The sequence below is a fragment of the Pipistrellus hanaki genome (assembly GCF_964339955.1).
Source record: "Pipistrellus hanaki genome assembly, chromosome: 10".
In the NCBI taxonomy this organism is placed as follows: Eukaryota; Metazoa; Chordata; class Mammalia; order Chiroptera; family Vespertilionidae; genus Pipistrellus; species Pipistrellus hanaki.
Genome location: NC_140512.1, coordinates 10112422 through 10126964, shown reverse-complemented (window position 1 = coordinate 10126964; position 14543 = coordinate 10112422). Strand labels below are relative to the sequence as shown.

Below are 14543 nucleotides of genomic sequence, written 5' to 3'. Positions count from 1 at the left end.
ATACCTCTACAATTCAAGGGCTCTGAGAAGTTTTTATTTAAATGATCCTCTATCACCCAGCGGGGTGGTTCACTGGTTGAGCCTCAACCTATGAACCAAGAGGTCACGGTTCAATTCCTGGTCAGGGCACATTCCTGGGTTGCAGGCTCATTCTCTAGTAGGGTGCATTTCTATCTTTCTCCTTCCCTTTCTCTTCCTCTCTGAAATTGTTTTTCAAATATATTTAAAAATAAGAATAAATTATCCTCTACCCAAAACTCCCAATATAAATCCCCATTTCCCCCCTTTCATCCTAAACTGTCCATTCAAAGGATTAAGGGTAAAAGAGTTCGCAAATGGTACATAAAGAACTATATAAATGCAATGAAGTGTTCCTGTCATTTTGCACAGCCATCTCAGCTGCCTCGAACTCTTGAAGTGACGCTAAACGTAAGAACATGGAGCCAATTAAAATGGCTGAGCCGTCTAGATGAGCCAGTCTGAAGGTTCGCTGCATCACCCAGACAGTCAAACGACTGTTTCCGGGGCTTCTCGGTGCTTGCAGAGCACAAAGAAAATTGACTGCCCTGGCCGGTGTGGCTCCATTGGCTGGCGGCTGGCCCATGCACTGAGGTTACCGGTTCGATTCCAGGTCAGAGCACATGCCTGGGGGTTGCAGGCTCACTCCCCAGGAGGAGCATACAGGAGGCAGCAGATCAATGATTCACTCTCTCCCTCTCCCTCCCCCTCTCCTTCTCTGTAAGTCAATAAAAATAATTTTTAAAAAATAGACTGGATACCACATAAAAATGGACTATATGCCTATTTTTAAAACAGCTCTGGGGGAGGGGAAGGCTTTTATTTGACATTTTTATAATGATTTAAAGAAAAGGAAAACAGGATTTGGGTTACATACACACATAATCACACACGCACACGCACACACCAAAGCCATCATCTGATACCTTAAAAAACATGCTAGCCCTGTGACAGCTTCCTGCAGCCACCCGCTTTTCCATCACAGTGGCTGGCACAGTGGCTGGCACGGTAGCTGTCAGGGCAGCAGACGCATGGGCCTTACCAGTTCCTGAGTGTCGTGCTGCAGAGGCAGGAACGCCGCCTCCAGGATGGCCACCTGGTCAGCGCTGAGCTTCTGCCACAGCCCGACCAGCAGCAGCAGCAGGTGCGTGGCGCTGCGCAGCCTGCTGAACGCCTGCAGCACGCTGGCCTGGTTTTCCTCCACGGCGTCCGCGAGCGCCATCACCTGTGGGAAGGACGGACTTCGGTCAGGGCCGTCTCCCTCTCCCCGGGCCTCCACAAAGGGCACGTGGCGCACCCTGTTTCTCCTCAAGCAACCTGACGGCTCTGTCTCCCAAACATGAGCGGCGTTGAGGAATAAGGGAGCTACCATTCGTCTGTTCCTTTCCTTCTTTAAAGCAAATGCCCCAAGGAATCCCAGATCCATATCGTGAAGGTACAAATACCGTGAAATCGGCTAAATGGGGCCTTGTTCGGGACCTTCCACAACATGCTAATAAACTAACCTCTAGCACAGTTATTACTGTCTCTCACACTAGTTAGCCACAGAGGTGGGGTGACTTTAAAAAAAATTCTAATCAAAATGACTGCATTTGCCTTATAATTTAAAATAATAACTTCATCATACCCCTTTTCAGAAAACAGCTATCTTCCTCTGATTCTTCTTCTTCATCTGTGTCACAGTTGGAATATCAATGCTTGTTATGGCCAAAAGATAGATAGCATTCAAACGTTTAGCCATTTGAGCAATATGTCATTTTAAACACAAATGTCAGGCACCAGCCCACAGGGAACCGAAAGAAAAGAAAATGTTTGGGATGTGTTAGCTTTACAAGGCCAAACCTACGGAGGACAGAATTGGCAGGAGTGAGTAGAATTGGCTTTTTCCCCCCCTCTTTTCATCCTGTTGAATAATCTGTGGGAAAGAGGAACTAAAGCAACAATTGGATGGAACATCCATGACTGTCCATTGGTGTTTTATGTTATTTCAGTGTTTTGGTGAATTCTGTGCTCGTTAAAAGTAATGAATGGATGGCGCAACGGCGCAAGGCATAGGACAGCCCCCAGGATGGGAGCAGCAGAGTCAGAGCAGCGAGCGCCTTCCTGCGAGCCCCAGCAGCGGGAGGCTCAGCTGAGTTTCGAGGTCTCGTGCAGACGATCCATTTGGTGAGATTTCATGGGCTATTGACACTGGCCCAAGGCGCGTGTTAAAAAATCATCATTCAAACAAGTAGACTCTACAGCTGTGTGGTCTCCCAAATTCCACGGAGGGAGAGGCGCTGTGGGGGGACAGGCCGCGGGGTGTCTGGGGGACACTGGGACAGAGACGTAGGTCAGGGAAAGACAAAGCGGCTGAAGGTCCTGGCCTGACCATGCCAGGCGGACGGGGCACTTCGCCCCCTGGCTCAGGGCATTCAGCTCCCGGGGGATCCTGGGAGCTCGGACCAAGGTCAGCTGCACAATCAAGTGCATCGCTCACTGTACTGCCTTCCATCGTGCTCAAAAGCAGTGCAAGAGTTCTTACAGCCCATGAGGATCTTATAATTTGTTGGACAGAAAACACACATATACACATACACAACCAATTAGTGGAAAGCAGCATTACTGTAATAATGTCCTAATTGTGCAGGACACAAAGTAAGTGTGAAAGCACTTGCCAAAGGGACAAATTATTCCAGCCAGAGTTAATGTCCCCGGGATGAGGCCTGGAATGCGTCCGTTCTTCCTGTCTTCAAGCGGTCCCTCCCAGAGACGGGAGGAGGCCACTGTCCTTAAACCAAAATGCCTGGACTCATCTGCCCCCCGCCCCTGCCCCCTGATTACAATGGACTCCTCCTGTTAAAGCCCAGCTTTGTGTTTTCTCCTTCCTAGGGCTGTTCCCAATCACGCCTCACCGTGGGGACCATGGTACTGAGGCACAGATGCTTCTTGTGGGAGAGGCCAAATCATGCAAAGATCAAGGTCATACACACCTCCCGGGAGCCAGGCAGGTGCAAAAATCTGCAGGAAGCACTACAGGGAATTCAGTGGCAACAGATCTCACCTCTACCTTCACAGAGTGTATAATGAAGAAAGGAAAATAGATCAAGGAGGCCAAAGCTGACCATGTTGGAAAGACCCTTCAGACCAGTGGTAGGCAAACTGCGGCTCTTTGAGAGGAGAGGTGGGGGAGGAAGCAGCCAGCTCCACCCAGCTCAAGAGAGAAATCTAGTTCTATTTTTTGGGAATTTTTGTGTACCAGCTGTTAAACTGGGGCCATTAAGAAAAATTAAATTACATGAACTTAAAATTGAATACATTATATTAAAACAAAGGTAATAAATACTCAAAATTACTTTCTAATTATTCTACTAATGTCTAGGTCCTTGGGGTTATTTATGCTCATTGCCCCTGCAGGTTGCAAACAGAAATGGTTATTGCCAATTCTTCCCAAGTCCGCATTCTGTGACCTGAAGTAGTGACAACATGGAAGTCAATAGATGCTACAAAAGACCCCAGCCTTCCCTCCGCCTCTCCTTCCCAGGGAACCGGTTGTTCAATATTTACCAGCATACCACTTGGAAGAGGTACCAGAAATGTGTCCTCAAGAATAGATACTGGCCTGGTTGGGGTGGCTCAGTGGTTGAGTATCTACCTATGAACCGAGAGGGCATGGTTCCTTCCATTCCCGGTCAGGGCACATGCCTAGGTTGGGGGGTGATCCCAGTAGGGGGTGTGCAGGAGGCAATACATCTCTCATCAATGTTTTTATCACTCTATCTCTCTCCCTTCCTCTCTTTTTAAAGTTGATAAAAACGTATTTTTTTAAAGAACAGATATTGGATATGGGGGCTTTCACCGTGAAGTAAACACCTTGACCAAATCCAGTAAAGTAGAAAAGTGGAAGCTTCTTGTTCAGAAAACAAATATTCCATTGTGGAAAGAGCATGTGATGAGATAAAAAAAAAAAAAAAAAAAAAAGAAAGGGCAACGTGGGCCACTGTTGAAGAACCACAATGTCAAGAAGAGCGTGTGCCTAGCGCTATAGGTACGGGGGAGCACGGAGTGTTCTGAGGGCAGTACCAGGTGGAGGGGACACTCTCGGAGGCTATGGGATCCCAGAAGACATTTGGAGCGTTAGCTGGGAGAGAGGCTTTCCGCACGTTCCTCACCATCCAGGGAAAATCCTCACTCAGTGTAACAGCCTGTCAGAGCAGAGCCCGCCCAAACGGCTAAGCACAGCTGTGGGGGAAGAATGACTTCTCGGCGAGACACAGCCCAGGCCACAGATCTTTCCTGAGCGGAGCCCAACACACATCTCTCCCTGGATGCATGTCTGTGCCATTGCAGAGAGAGTCTGCTCTCCCCGAATGGTCCCAACTGCAGAGAAAGGGGATAAACAACTCCTCATGTAAGTTACCCCCCAGGAAAACCTCCCTGACCTACTGGCCAGCACCAAATACTAAGCAGATCTCTGTGTTCTCCGCTGGTTTCACCCGGAGCAGCCAAGTTTACTTCGTCCTCTGCCAGAGCCAAATGGCTGAAGCAGAATCAACACAATGAGCAGGGCTGGAAGGCTGGGCCCGGCAAGACCCAGGCCGGACCAAGGCCGAGAAGACCTCGCAGCTCACCTGGCGCTGAGCGGGGCGGCCAGGCAGCTGTGGGACTCACTCCAGAGGGCTCACCCCGGGCCCTGCAGGATGTCGCTCCCCGGTGCTCGGCACAAGGGAGGCCTCGGGAAACAATAAATGCTAACGGTTTCAAGCGCGATGTGTCCATGGCCTTTGTTTTGCTTTTCCGAACGGAGGGTTTCCAAATAAAACGGGGACCCCAGAGGACAGCTCTGTCCCACTGCCATATCAGCTGATGCCAAAGTCATGAGGCAGAGGCCGGGGAGCTGCCTGCAGGAAAAGGCTCAGCTCATAAAGCGAGTGTGAAATTAATCCCAAACACTCCCGTTGCCAAGAGAGGCTCTGCAATTGGTTACAGGAAAGCAGCGGCAGCAGCAGCACAGCAGACATGAATCATGCGATGTGAACACGGACATGTCCAAGTTCTTCACCTGAACTCACCCCCGGATCTCCTGTGTGGCACACAGCACCCCACTACACGGCTCTCTGGCTGCCATGTACGGAGCCCCGACGGTGGGCCAGGCCCTGTGCCCATTTGGTCCTTGAGACGACCCTCTGGAATAGAAACCGTTGGCCCCCTGACCCCCTTCTGAGGAGGAGACAGAAGCCTACAGCTCTGCTCAGCTTGCAGCACGGGGGCCACTCTGTGCATCGCCATGAGCTCAGGAGAAGGGTGGGACTCCCCTCCCGCCTTCTGGGTCCTCAGGGGCCCTTTCTCCTGCAATCTATGCAGTTGGCCCTAAAATGACCCAGTAGGTTTTTATCTTGATAATCGGACAAAGATAGTAAGGGAAAATACTGCTAATATAGTCCATCCGTCCTAGGCATATGTGCTTTCATAAACCTTTCCCATCGCTGGGGCTTTTCATCTGAGGTCAACCCGAGCTGAAAATCCAGACTGGTTTCTGTCCGAAGTTAAAATATAAAGGAAATTCATTCAGAATCTATGAAGGGTGGGAAGTTAACCCAGTAAGTGTTTTCCCTCTTATTTTTTTTCAAGTCTGTTTCTGAAAGGGCTTTAAATATGTGTGTGTGTGTGGGGGGGGTTGCTGATTTCAGACAGAGGAAGGGACAGGGAGAGGGAGATAGAAACATCAATGAGGAGAGGTGCACACCCCACATGAGCCGCCAACCCGGGCATGTGCCCTGACTGTGAATCAAACCATAACCTCCTGGTTCATAGGTTGGCTCTCAACCACTGAGCCATACTGGCCGGGCACATTATTTTCCCTCTTAACAAAGGGGACTGTATTGTGGCCCAGGCAGCTCAGAATCATGATGACTAGGAAGCAGCTATTTTTCTAAAGGCCTGCTTCTCTAGTGAGGTGACTTTTATGAAAGGGATGACTTATTTATTTTCTATAAATCGCAGGTCACAATGTTTTCGGTGGTCTGAGCAAGTGGATGTTCTCTATTAACAATTTGTCAACATTTACTGAGGGCTTCCTAAGACCAAGGTATTGTGCTAACCTTGTCAGAGAGATTATCTCACTTCATCCTCAGAACAATCTCACCAGGTAGATACTGTTCGTGTTCTCGTTTTAAAAACAAAGGAACAAGTGTCCAGCAGGTAGTAAGCAGCGGAGCCAGGACTGAGACCCAAGTAACACTGCCTACATTCGCTTTCTGCCCACACACGTTTCAGCCCAGGCCATGCGTGGAACAAATCCCACCCGCAGCTTCCCCATGGGGGGGGGTTCCGGCTCTGCTGACCTTCCAACGGCCCAGGTTTATTTATAAAAGGTCGGTATGGATGGGCGAGTTAAGAAAACGGAGCTGCTATGGTATGGATAAGCTCATAAACCTCTTGGGCGGAAGGCAGTAGGCTCTGTGGGAACAGGGGCCTGGGAGGCGAGGAGACAGAGCTTCTGGTTCTGGCTTCTCTCCCAAGGAGCCTCGGCCGATGTCCGATGTCCTCCCCTGGTCAGGGCTCTGGCTGCATCACTGTTAGAATGGAGGGGTGGGCAATATGGTCCCTAACGTCCAACGTGGCTGTGTCAGATTCAAAACCATTTCAATCACTTTGGGCAACTTTGCTCTTTTGAACTCTTCATGCACTTCCCCTCTGTTCACACACACACTGAGCTTTTTATGTAATATTTGCTAATTTGGAGTTTTTATCCATAAAATGACAGGAAGGATATTTTTCATCTACTTCAACATGTCTATATTCATAGACATGTTGAAGTAGATGAGAGAGGTAAAAAGATGGAGAATACCAAGTGTTGGCGACGATGGGGAGAAATCGGAGCCCTTCAACACAGCTGGTAGGAATGCAAAGCTGCGACGGCTTTGGAAAACAACCTGGCAGTTCCTCAAAAAGTTACACATTGAGTGGCCACAGGACCCAGCAATTCCGCTTGTGCTAACCTCGTCACAGAGATTATCTCACTTTACGGGTTTACGCCCAAAAGAAATTAAAATATATGTCCACTCAATAACTTGTTCATGAGTGTTTGGAGTAAATAGCATTATACCTATAGCCCCAAAGTAAAAATAACTCAAATGTCCATCAAGTGATGAAGAGATCAATTGCATGGGGCATATAATGGAATGTTATTCAGCCATAAAAACACATGAAGTGCTTACACTTGTTACGTGCTACTATGTAGACGAACCTTAAAAAGTTATGCTAAGATACAGAAGCCATTCATAGGTCAACCAAAGGACTTGTGTATATGCATATTAGCATACCCAATGGACACAGGCAATAGGGGGGTGAGGGCCTATGCTGGGGTGCGGGATTGGGATAGAAGAGGGGAAAAAGGAGTCATACATAATACTTTTAACAACAATTTTTAAAAAGAGGCCATTGACAAATGTCTGCATATTGTGTTATCCCATTTATATGAAATGTCCAAAATAAGCAAATCTATAAACATGGTAAGTAGACGGGTAATTGCCTCAGGCTGGAGGTGGGTGGTGGTAAGTGGAAATAGGAAGTGACTGCTAATAAGTGTGCAATTTTTGTTAAGAGGTAACATTGTTTTAAAATGAGGTTGTGATGAAGGTTGCATAACCCTGTGAATATGCTAAAAATCATTCTAAGTTGTACCCTTCACATTGGTAAACTGTATCTATTATATATGAAGTACATCTCAAGAAATCTATTAAAATAATAAGACAATTAGATAAATAAACACAAATTAAGGCACCCTAGTTAAGCGGCAGTTTTTTGTTTTGTTTTTTTGTTTTGTTTTGTGTGTGTGTGTGTGTGTGTGTGTGTCTCCCCCCCCCCCCCCCCCCAAGGAAACACAGACATGAAACTTTATTGCAGTCACTTAACACATTGGTGTTAACATTATTTCCCAACAGAAAAGAAAAAGGTTATCTGGCTTATCTCCAGTTTGCCCCCCACAGAAAAACCACAGTCTACAGTTATCAGAAACTAGCTGGTAAATTAAAATATTGTAGCAACTTTTCAGAATCTTTTTTTTTCATGATACTCAGAGCATCATCTCCATGTCAAAGGATTCACTCTGGGGCTGATGAAAACTGGTTGAATGACCTCATCGTCTTCTGAAGAACCTGCAGGGCCGCATGGTCGCCTGCTAGCCCGGTGTGAGCGGGGATCGGGGTGCGAGGACGCGCGTGGTGTTCAGTCCGGGGTCAGGGAGGGGAATGGGACGGAGGAAGGGGCCTGCGGTCGGTCCCTTCCAGAGGGAGCGCGGCCGCCAGACCCTGGAGAAAGCGGCAGTTTTGATAGATTAATAGCTATACCATACTGCAAAGGTGCTACCGGCATTTTGGATGACAGAACCCTCGTGAGACTTTGGAGTCAGTTAGCTCTAAGTGAGAATACTGTGATGCTACTTGTTGCTGTGCAAGCTTGGGTAGTTGCTTTGCCATCCTCCGATTCCGTTTTCTCACCTCTATAAGATCGTACTCCATAAAAGCTTGTTAACATCCCTTCTATTCATTTCCATTTTGTTTGGCCCCTAGTTATTAATTCTTAATACTGCCTATAATTGAGGGTTCCTTTCCATTTAGTAACACCTGACATAAAAAAGGAGGACCTTTCTCCTGGGACTTGAGGCCCACTACCAACTACCACCTGCTAAGCTGATGCTGGTGACTCCGCCTCTCTGTCCAGTCACCCAATGGGACAGCTAGTTGTTTTTTTTTGGGGTTTTTTTTGTTGTTTTTTGTTTTTAAAAAATATATATTTTATTGATTTTATACAGAGAGGAAGGGAGAGAAATAGAGAGTTAGAAACATCGATGAGAGAGAGTCATCGATCAGCTGCCTCTTGCACACTCCCTACTGGGGATATGCCCGCAACCAAGGTACATGCCCTTGACCAGAATCGAACCCGGGTCCCTTCAGTCCCCAAGCCGACGCTCTATCCATTGAGCCAAACTGGTTTTGGCGGGACAGCTAGTTTTGTAGCTAAGGACAATCAAGCTTCAAAGTGGAATGCCATGAGACTCTATCGAATAGATCCCTAAGAGCAGTGTGAATTATGCATTGTGTTCCCTCTTTTGCTCCTGTAGGAATTCTATTGAAAAACACAGACCTGCACCATTGCCTGGTATGTACCTTGTTCTCTAGAATCAGGGAGCTAGGCGTGGTTCCATTTTCTTTTGTAGCTTATTGAAAATGCTAGAAAACTTGGTGATTTGAGTAAAAAGTCCGGCGTATAAGACGACTTTTGAAACGAAAAAAAGTCAACTGAAAATCGGGGGCAAAAGACCAAAATTGCACAAAAATTACCTGCAGATCTTGACGGCAAAGTAAGTCTTTTCTTTGAAGTGGGGGGGTTGTCTTATACAGTGAATATAGGCCTAAACCTATGTTTTAACTGTAAAAATTAGGGGGTCGTCTTATACGCCGGAAAATACGGTATTAAGTACACAATGAGAATGAAGAAAGAAAATTAAACTCATACTCAGCCCAGATAATTCTGGTGTAAAAACAGCAATTGGTAAGTTCCCACCCATGCCCTCAACGGTCCAGCACTGGGCACACAGTGGGCATCCCACAAACTCAGGGGTGGGGCACACTGGCCCGCATGCCGTATGAGGCCCACAGAATCATTTGGCCTGGCCCTGCCAAGGCGTTGGGGATGAGTTAATTAAACGTTTAACTAAACAGAGCAGGTTAATTTTTAAGTTGATAACTTTCTATGGCCCGTAAATGATGTTATAAATATCCAAATGGCCCTTGGCAGAAAAAAAGGTTCCCCACCCCTGCTCTGAATGCTGGCTGAACGGATGAACCTCAAAGACAGTCCACCCAAAACACCGGCACAACCAGGAGACACACTGAGCTGTCCTTTTAAATCCCAGACACTCCATCAGCCACTGTCAGGCTCCCAATTTGAATGGAGCCCAAGTGATGTCACATGGAAACAACAGGCCTGCCTCGATATATCTGCAATCTATCTACTTTAAAAAAAAAAAAAAATACTCCACTTCACCTTCAGTCACAGCTGCCTAACACCCGGCTTCAGACAGCTAGAATGGCTGCTGAAATGAATGTGTTCTTCACAGGGAGAGGTCTGGGAGCAGGCAGGAGTTAGGGCACGCTTCCCATTCAACGGTGTTATCTGTGAAGGCCTCGCAGTAAGAAAGAAGGAAAAGTTGACCAGGTTCTAAGCTTTTACTTTGGCTGAAAAGATCCAACTTTTACCCAAAACAATTATGCTTTTACCAATAATAACAAAATAAGGTTTGCCTGGCCAGTGTGCTTCAGTGATTGAGCATCAACCTATGAACCAAGAGATCACTGGTTCAATTCCCAGTCAAGGCCCGCTCCGTCCCCTGCAGGGGACGTGCAGGAGGCAACTGATCAATGTCTCTCATCGATGTTTCTCTCTCTCCCTCTCCCTTCTTCTGTCTCCAAAATCAATAAAAATGTATTTTAAACACAAACACACACAAACAACAAAATAAGGATTGAAATGAAAAGAGAAAGGGCATGGAGATCATTTCAATGCCAGATACCCAGGCAAGTAGTGTCTCATTATCTTCTGTGTTGAATCCAGATAAAAGAGAGCCCGGAGTTTTTACTTCAAAGGTAGAACAAGAAGCTAATTCTTCACTGCTTTTGCCACTCTGTTATTTTGTATAAATAGGATAGAGGACGGGATTGTGCTCCACTGCACCTCACATGGAGGAAAAACCCACGATCCCCCTGTAACCTGCATTTAGCTGAAATTCCTAAACCAAACCCAGGATTAGACTACATTTTTAACCATGCTGCCATTTGGGGTAGCTAGCAAAACAACAGGAAAAGGGTGCCCATTCAGGAGAAAACGTGGGTCACACAAGCTACTTGTCTTCATAAAGAGAGACCTGCCAGTCGCCTGGGCACCGGGTGCTGTGGAACCCGGTCTGATCGCTGTGACGCTCAGACCTATACGGTTTTTCTGGTCTGGGATTATAATTTTCTCTGACACCACTCTCCACTTGCTGAATGCCTTGAGAATTCATATAAAACCGGATTTAGAAAAACAAATTATTCCTGAGCAATTCCTTTATACTCCATACTGTGGGACCTTTCTCTTTTTTTTCTTTTTTCATGTTCTGCCCAGAAGAATATAAAAGGTAGGCAGTGCTGGAATATAGACTTTGGCTGAGACTTTTAAAATATATACCATTGATACATAAAAACGTGAAATGAGAAAGACAATAAATCATTTACGAGTGACACGGAGACAAATTTTGCTATTTCTGCAAAGTTTATTCACCAAATAGTCGTGTAACTTAATCGGCTGAAAGGAAACTAACCCCACTGCTTGGCGAATATAATATTAAAAATACAACTGATCTCAAACCTAATTACTCTTTTTACACCCCCCTCACCCCGCTGACCAAACTTTTACCCCTTCCCATAAAATTATCTACCCTATAGCCAAGTGAAACCCCAATTTAAAAAATAATAATTAATGCAGTCGGGTTATAAAAAGAAGAATGAGTGTTCTCCGGGCCAGGGTTACCCTCTGAACAGATCGCTGTGAGGGCTGAAATCTATGGCTCGCCTTACAAACCCTGGAGAATGCCACAGTGATCCCTGTCCAAAAGCAACATTCGCGGGTCTGATCTGAATGGTTTCTAAGTTTAGAAGGACTTCAGACCGCATTCCTACATGAAGACATGTCCGTAATTATGTAGCCACCCACGCAGCCTCCAGTGCCATCTCCGAAGAGGGGAAGTGATGGCTGGATGGGCAGTTGGTGGGTGTTCCGAGAGCATTCTTTTAGCCAAGGCAGCAAAGGCTAAGAGCCATTATTACCCGTGATCAGGGAAGACAGCTTCTGCCCTGTGAGCAAGTTCCAGAGTCACTGGAGACCCCACCGTGCTGATGAGGCTACTGATCATTTCCTTGGTTCCAGAGTTTATTTGTTGTTGGTTTTATTTTTGTTTTTGTTTTTGTTTTTTGTGGGTTTTGTGTGTTTTTTTTGGGGGGGTGGGGGTCCTAATCCTCACCCAAGGATATTTTTCTCTTGATTTTTAGAGTGAGTGGAAGAGAGGGGAAGAGACAGAAAGAGAGAAACATCGATGTGAGAGACACACATCAATTGGTTGCCTCCCACATGCACCCCAACCTGGGCTTGGGATCAAACCTACAACCAAGGTACATGCCCTTGGCCAGAATTAAACCTGGGACCCTTCGATCTGTGGGCCAGTGCTCTATCCACTGAGCCAAACTGGTTAGGGCCTTGGTTCCAGAGTTAAAGGATTGAATGTGGCATTTTCACAATAAAGTCAAACTGTAGTGTTTTTTCTTTCTATGAATCTTCTTCAGAGAGTCTGTGTCTCTTGAACACCTGTGGTTTCTATTCATTTTGCTTTTTTTAGATGAACTGTGTAATAATACCATTGCTATATGGTGGTACTTTGGCCAGACATCTATAAGCCTGGGGCTCAGACCACATGGAAATAATGCAAAAAGCACTGAATGGAGCTGCCTGGCATCGATGGAGTGAAACTAGGGTAACATGGCTATTTCTCCAGTCAGAGGCCATTGGGACGTGATCATCATTGGTGTGGCCTTGCTGAAGGTATGCCAGCCTGATTTCTACTGTGTTGTAAACTCCCCCAGGCCAGCGGCTGTTGCACTGTTTGATGTGTCCCGCCCCCAGGCTCAGGCTTTCAGTGTCTATCTGTTGCACTGAAGTCAATGGAAAAGCCTGGTCGCTCAGGAGCACAAAAGTGTCCATTAAGTCAGCAATTCGGTGGCTCGGTGGTTGAGCATCAACCAATGAACCAGGAGGCCATGGTTTGATTCCCCATAGGGGCTCTTGCCCAGGTTATGGGCTCCTCACAGAAATAGAATGTTGATTCCAGGATTAAAACTATTGTGGACTTAATTAATTCCCTAATGCATTTTGCTTGGTGGGTCCCTCTCTATACCCTAAGACACACACAGTTTAATGCTTTTCAAATCGGATGTGTGTTGTCATCTGTGTTCATTTAATGTGCTAGTTTTACTTTTTATCTTTTAAAGTGATCTTGTGCCTTCAGATTGACATCTTAGAATCCACTAAACTTATTTTGTCTGGAATTACACCATCCAACACCGGGTGTGCACCCAGTGGCCCAAAGGCACTCCCGCCTGCCCCGGTGGGGCTCTCTCCTTGTCACCAAGGAGCCCTCATCCTCCCCAGCTCCTCCCAGTGGGACAGGATCTCCAGAACAAACTGCAGCAGACCTGCTACCTTTCCTTCGGCCTCTATGAAGCTGACACCGGAGAGGTTTAAAGAACACTACGGTGATTACAGAGGGAAGCAGAGTGGGGGAGGCGGAAGAGGGATGGGGATAAGCGGTGATGGAAGGAGACTGGATTTGGGGTGCTGAACACACAATGCAATATATAGGCGATATGTTATAGAATTGTACACCTGAAACCTATGGAATTTTATTAGCCAACATCACCCCAATAAATCCAAAACAAATAACAACGAACAGAAACATATTGTAACAGGAAAATAAAACAGACTGGCAGTCTACACACATGCGGCCAGACTCACAGCCAGGCCTATTCAGTCACCAGCCCAGCCCCTCCATTGAACACACTGTTTCTATAACACAATAGCTCTCTGGAACTAGAAAAGTCATTCTGCAAGTTTTTCACTTATTTTTTTAAATTTAATTATGCTGTATTATGATTTCAATTAAAAATGTGCATTCTGGGAAGGAAATAAAATATATTTCTTATGAATAGAGGCTAAGATTGAATTACCCTAATAAAAATATATTGTATATTTTGTCTGTTTTGTTTTTTGTTAATCCTCACCCAAGGATATTTTCTCCATTGACCTTTTAAAGAGAGTGGAAGGAAGGAGGAGAGATAGAGAGAGAAACATTGATATGAAAGAAACACATCAATTCGTTGCCTCCCACAAGGGCCCCTGACCAGGATACAGTCTGCAATCAAAGTACATGCCCTTGACCAGAATCAAACCTGGGACCCTTCAGTCCACAGACCAACTGGCTAGGGCAAGAAAAAAAATATCTTTATTCAATTTTTCAACCGTGGTAGTTGCTGTATTGACCTTAGTGTGTGTGTGTGTGTGTGTTGGGGGGGGTGGGGTGGGGGAAGAATCTCTGTGGTATCTTGAAGTGAGAGAATATCAAGTTCATAAACATTCATGAGATAGTAATATTTTTCATAATTATAAAAGTAATATTAATGACTATTTTCAAAGTGATCTTGAGCTATAAAACTAGCCAAAAGACAGTAAATATCTTTGTACAGTTCTAATATAGACTAAAATTAAATAAAAAGGGGGGGAAAGTCCACAATAGTTTTAATCCTGGAATCAATATTCTGACTTAAAGTTTCTCTGTTAAAACAAAACATGCAAATAAAAACAAAACAGGCAGAAAAAAAGTAAAAATTTTGCCTGAGCAAAAAAAAAAAAAAAAAAAAAAAAGAATAACAAAAATCTACAAACAGAAACAAGCAATA

The 14543-nt window shown here is 45.7% G+C and overlaps 1 protein-coding gene across 7 annotated transcripts in view; it reads right to left on the bottom strand.

Moving 5' to 3' along the window:
• Positions 1–14543, bottom strand: part of BBS9 (Bardet-Biedl syndrome 9) — a 283053-nt gene that overhangs the window by 46540 nt on the left and 221970 nt on the right. For 5 of the 7 annotated variants that reach the window (XM_084896844.1, XM_084896846.1, XM_084896845.1 and 2 more), the window contains exon 20: positions 1061–1243. The exons of the other annotated variants lie outside the window; for them this stretch is intronic. In XM_084896844.1, the coding sequence (XP_084752970.1) occupies positions 1061–1243 (183 nt within the window). The remainder of the gene's footprint in view (positions 1–1060; positions 1244–14543) is intronic. 7 annotated transcript variants of the gene reach the window in all.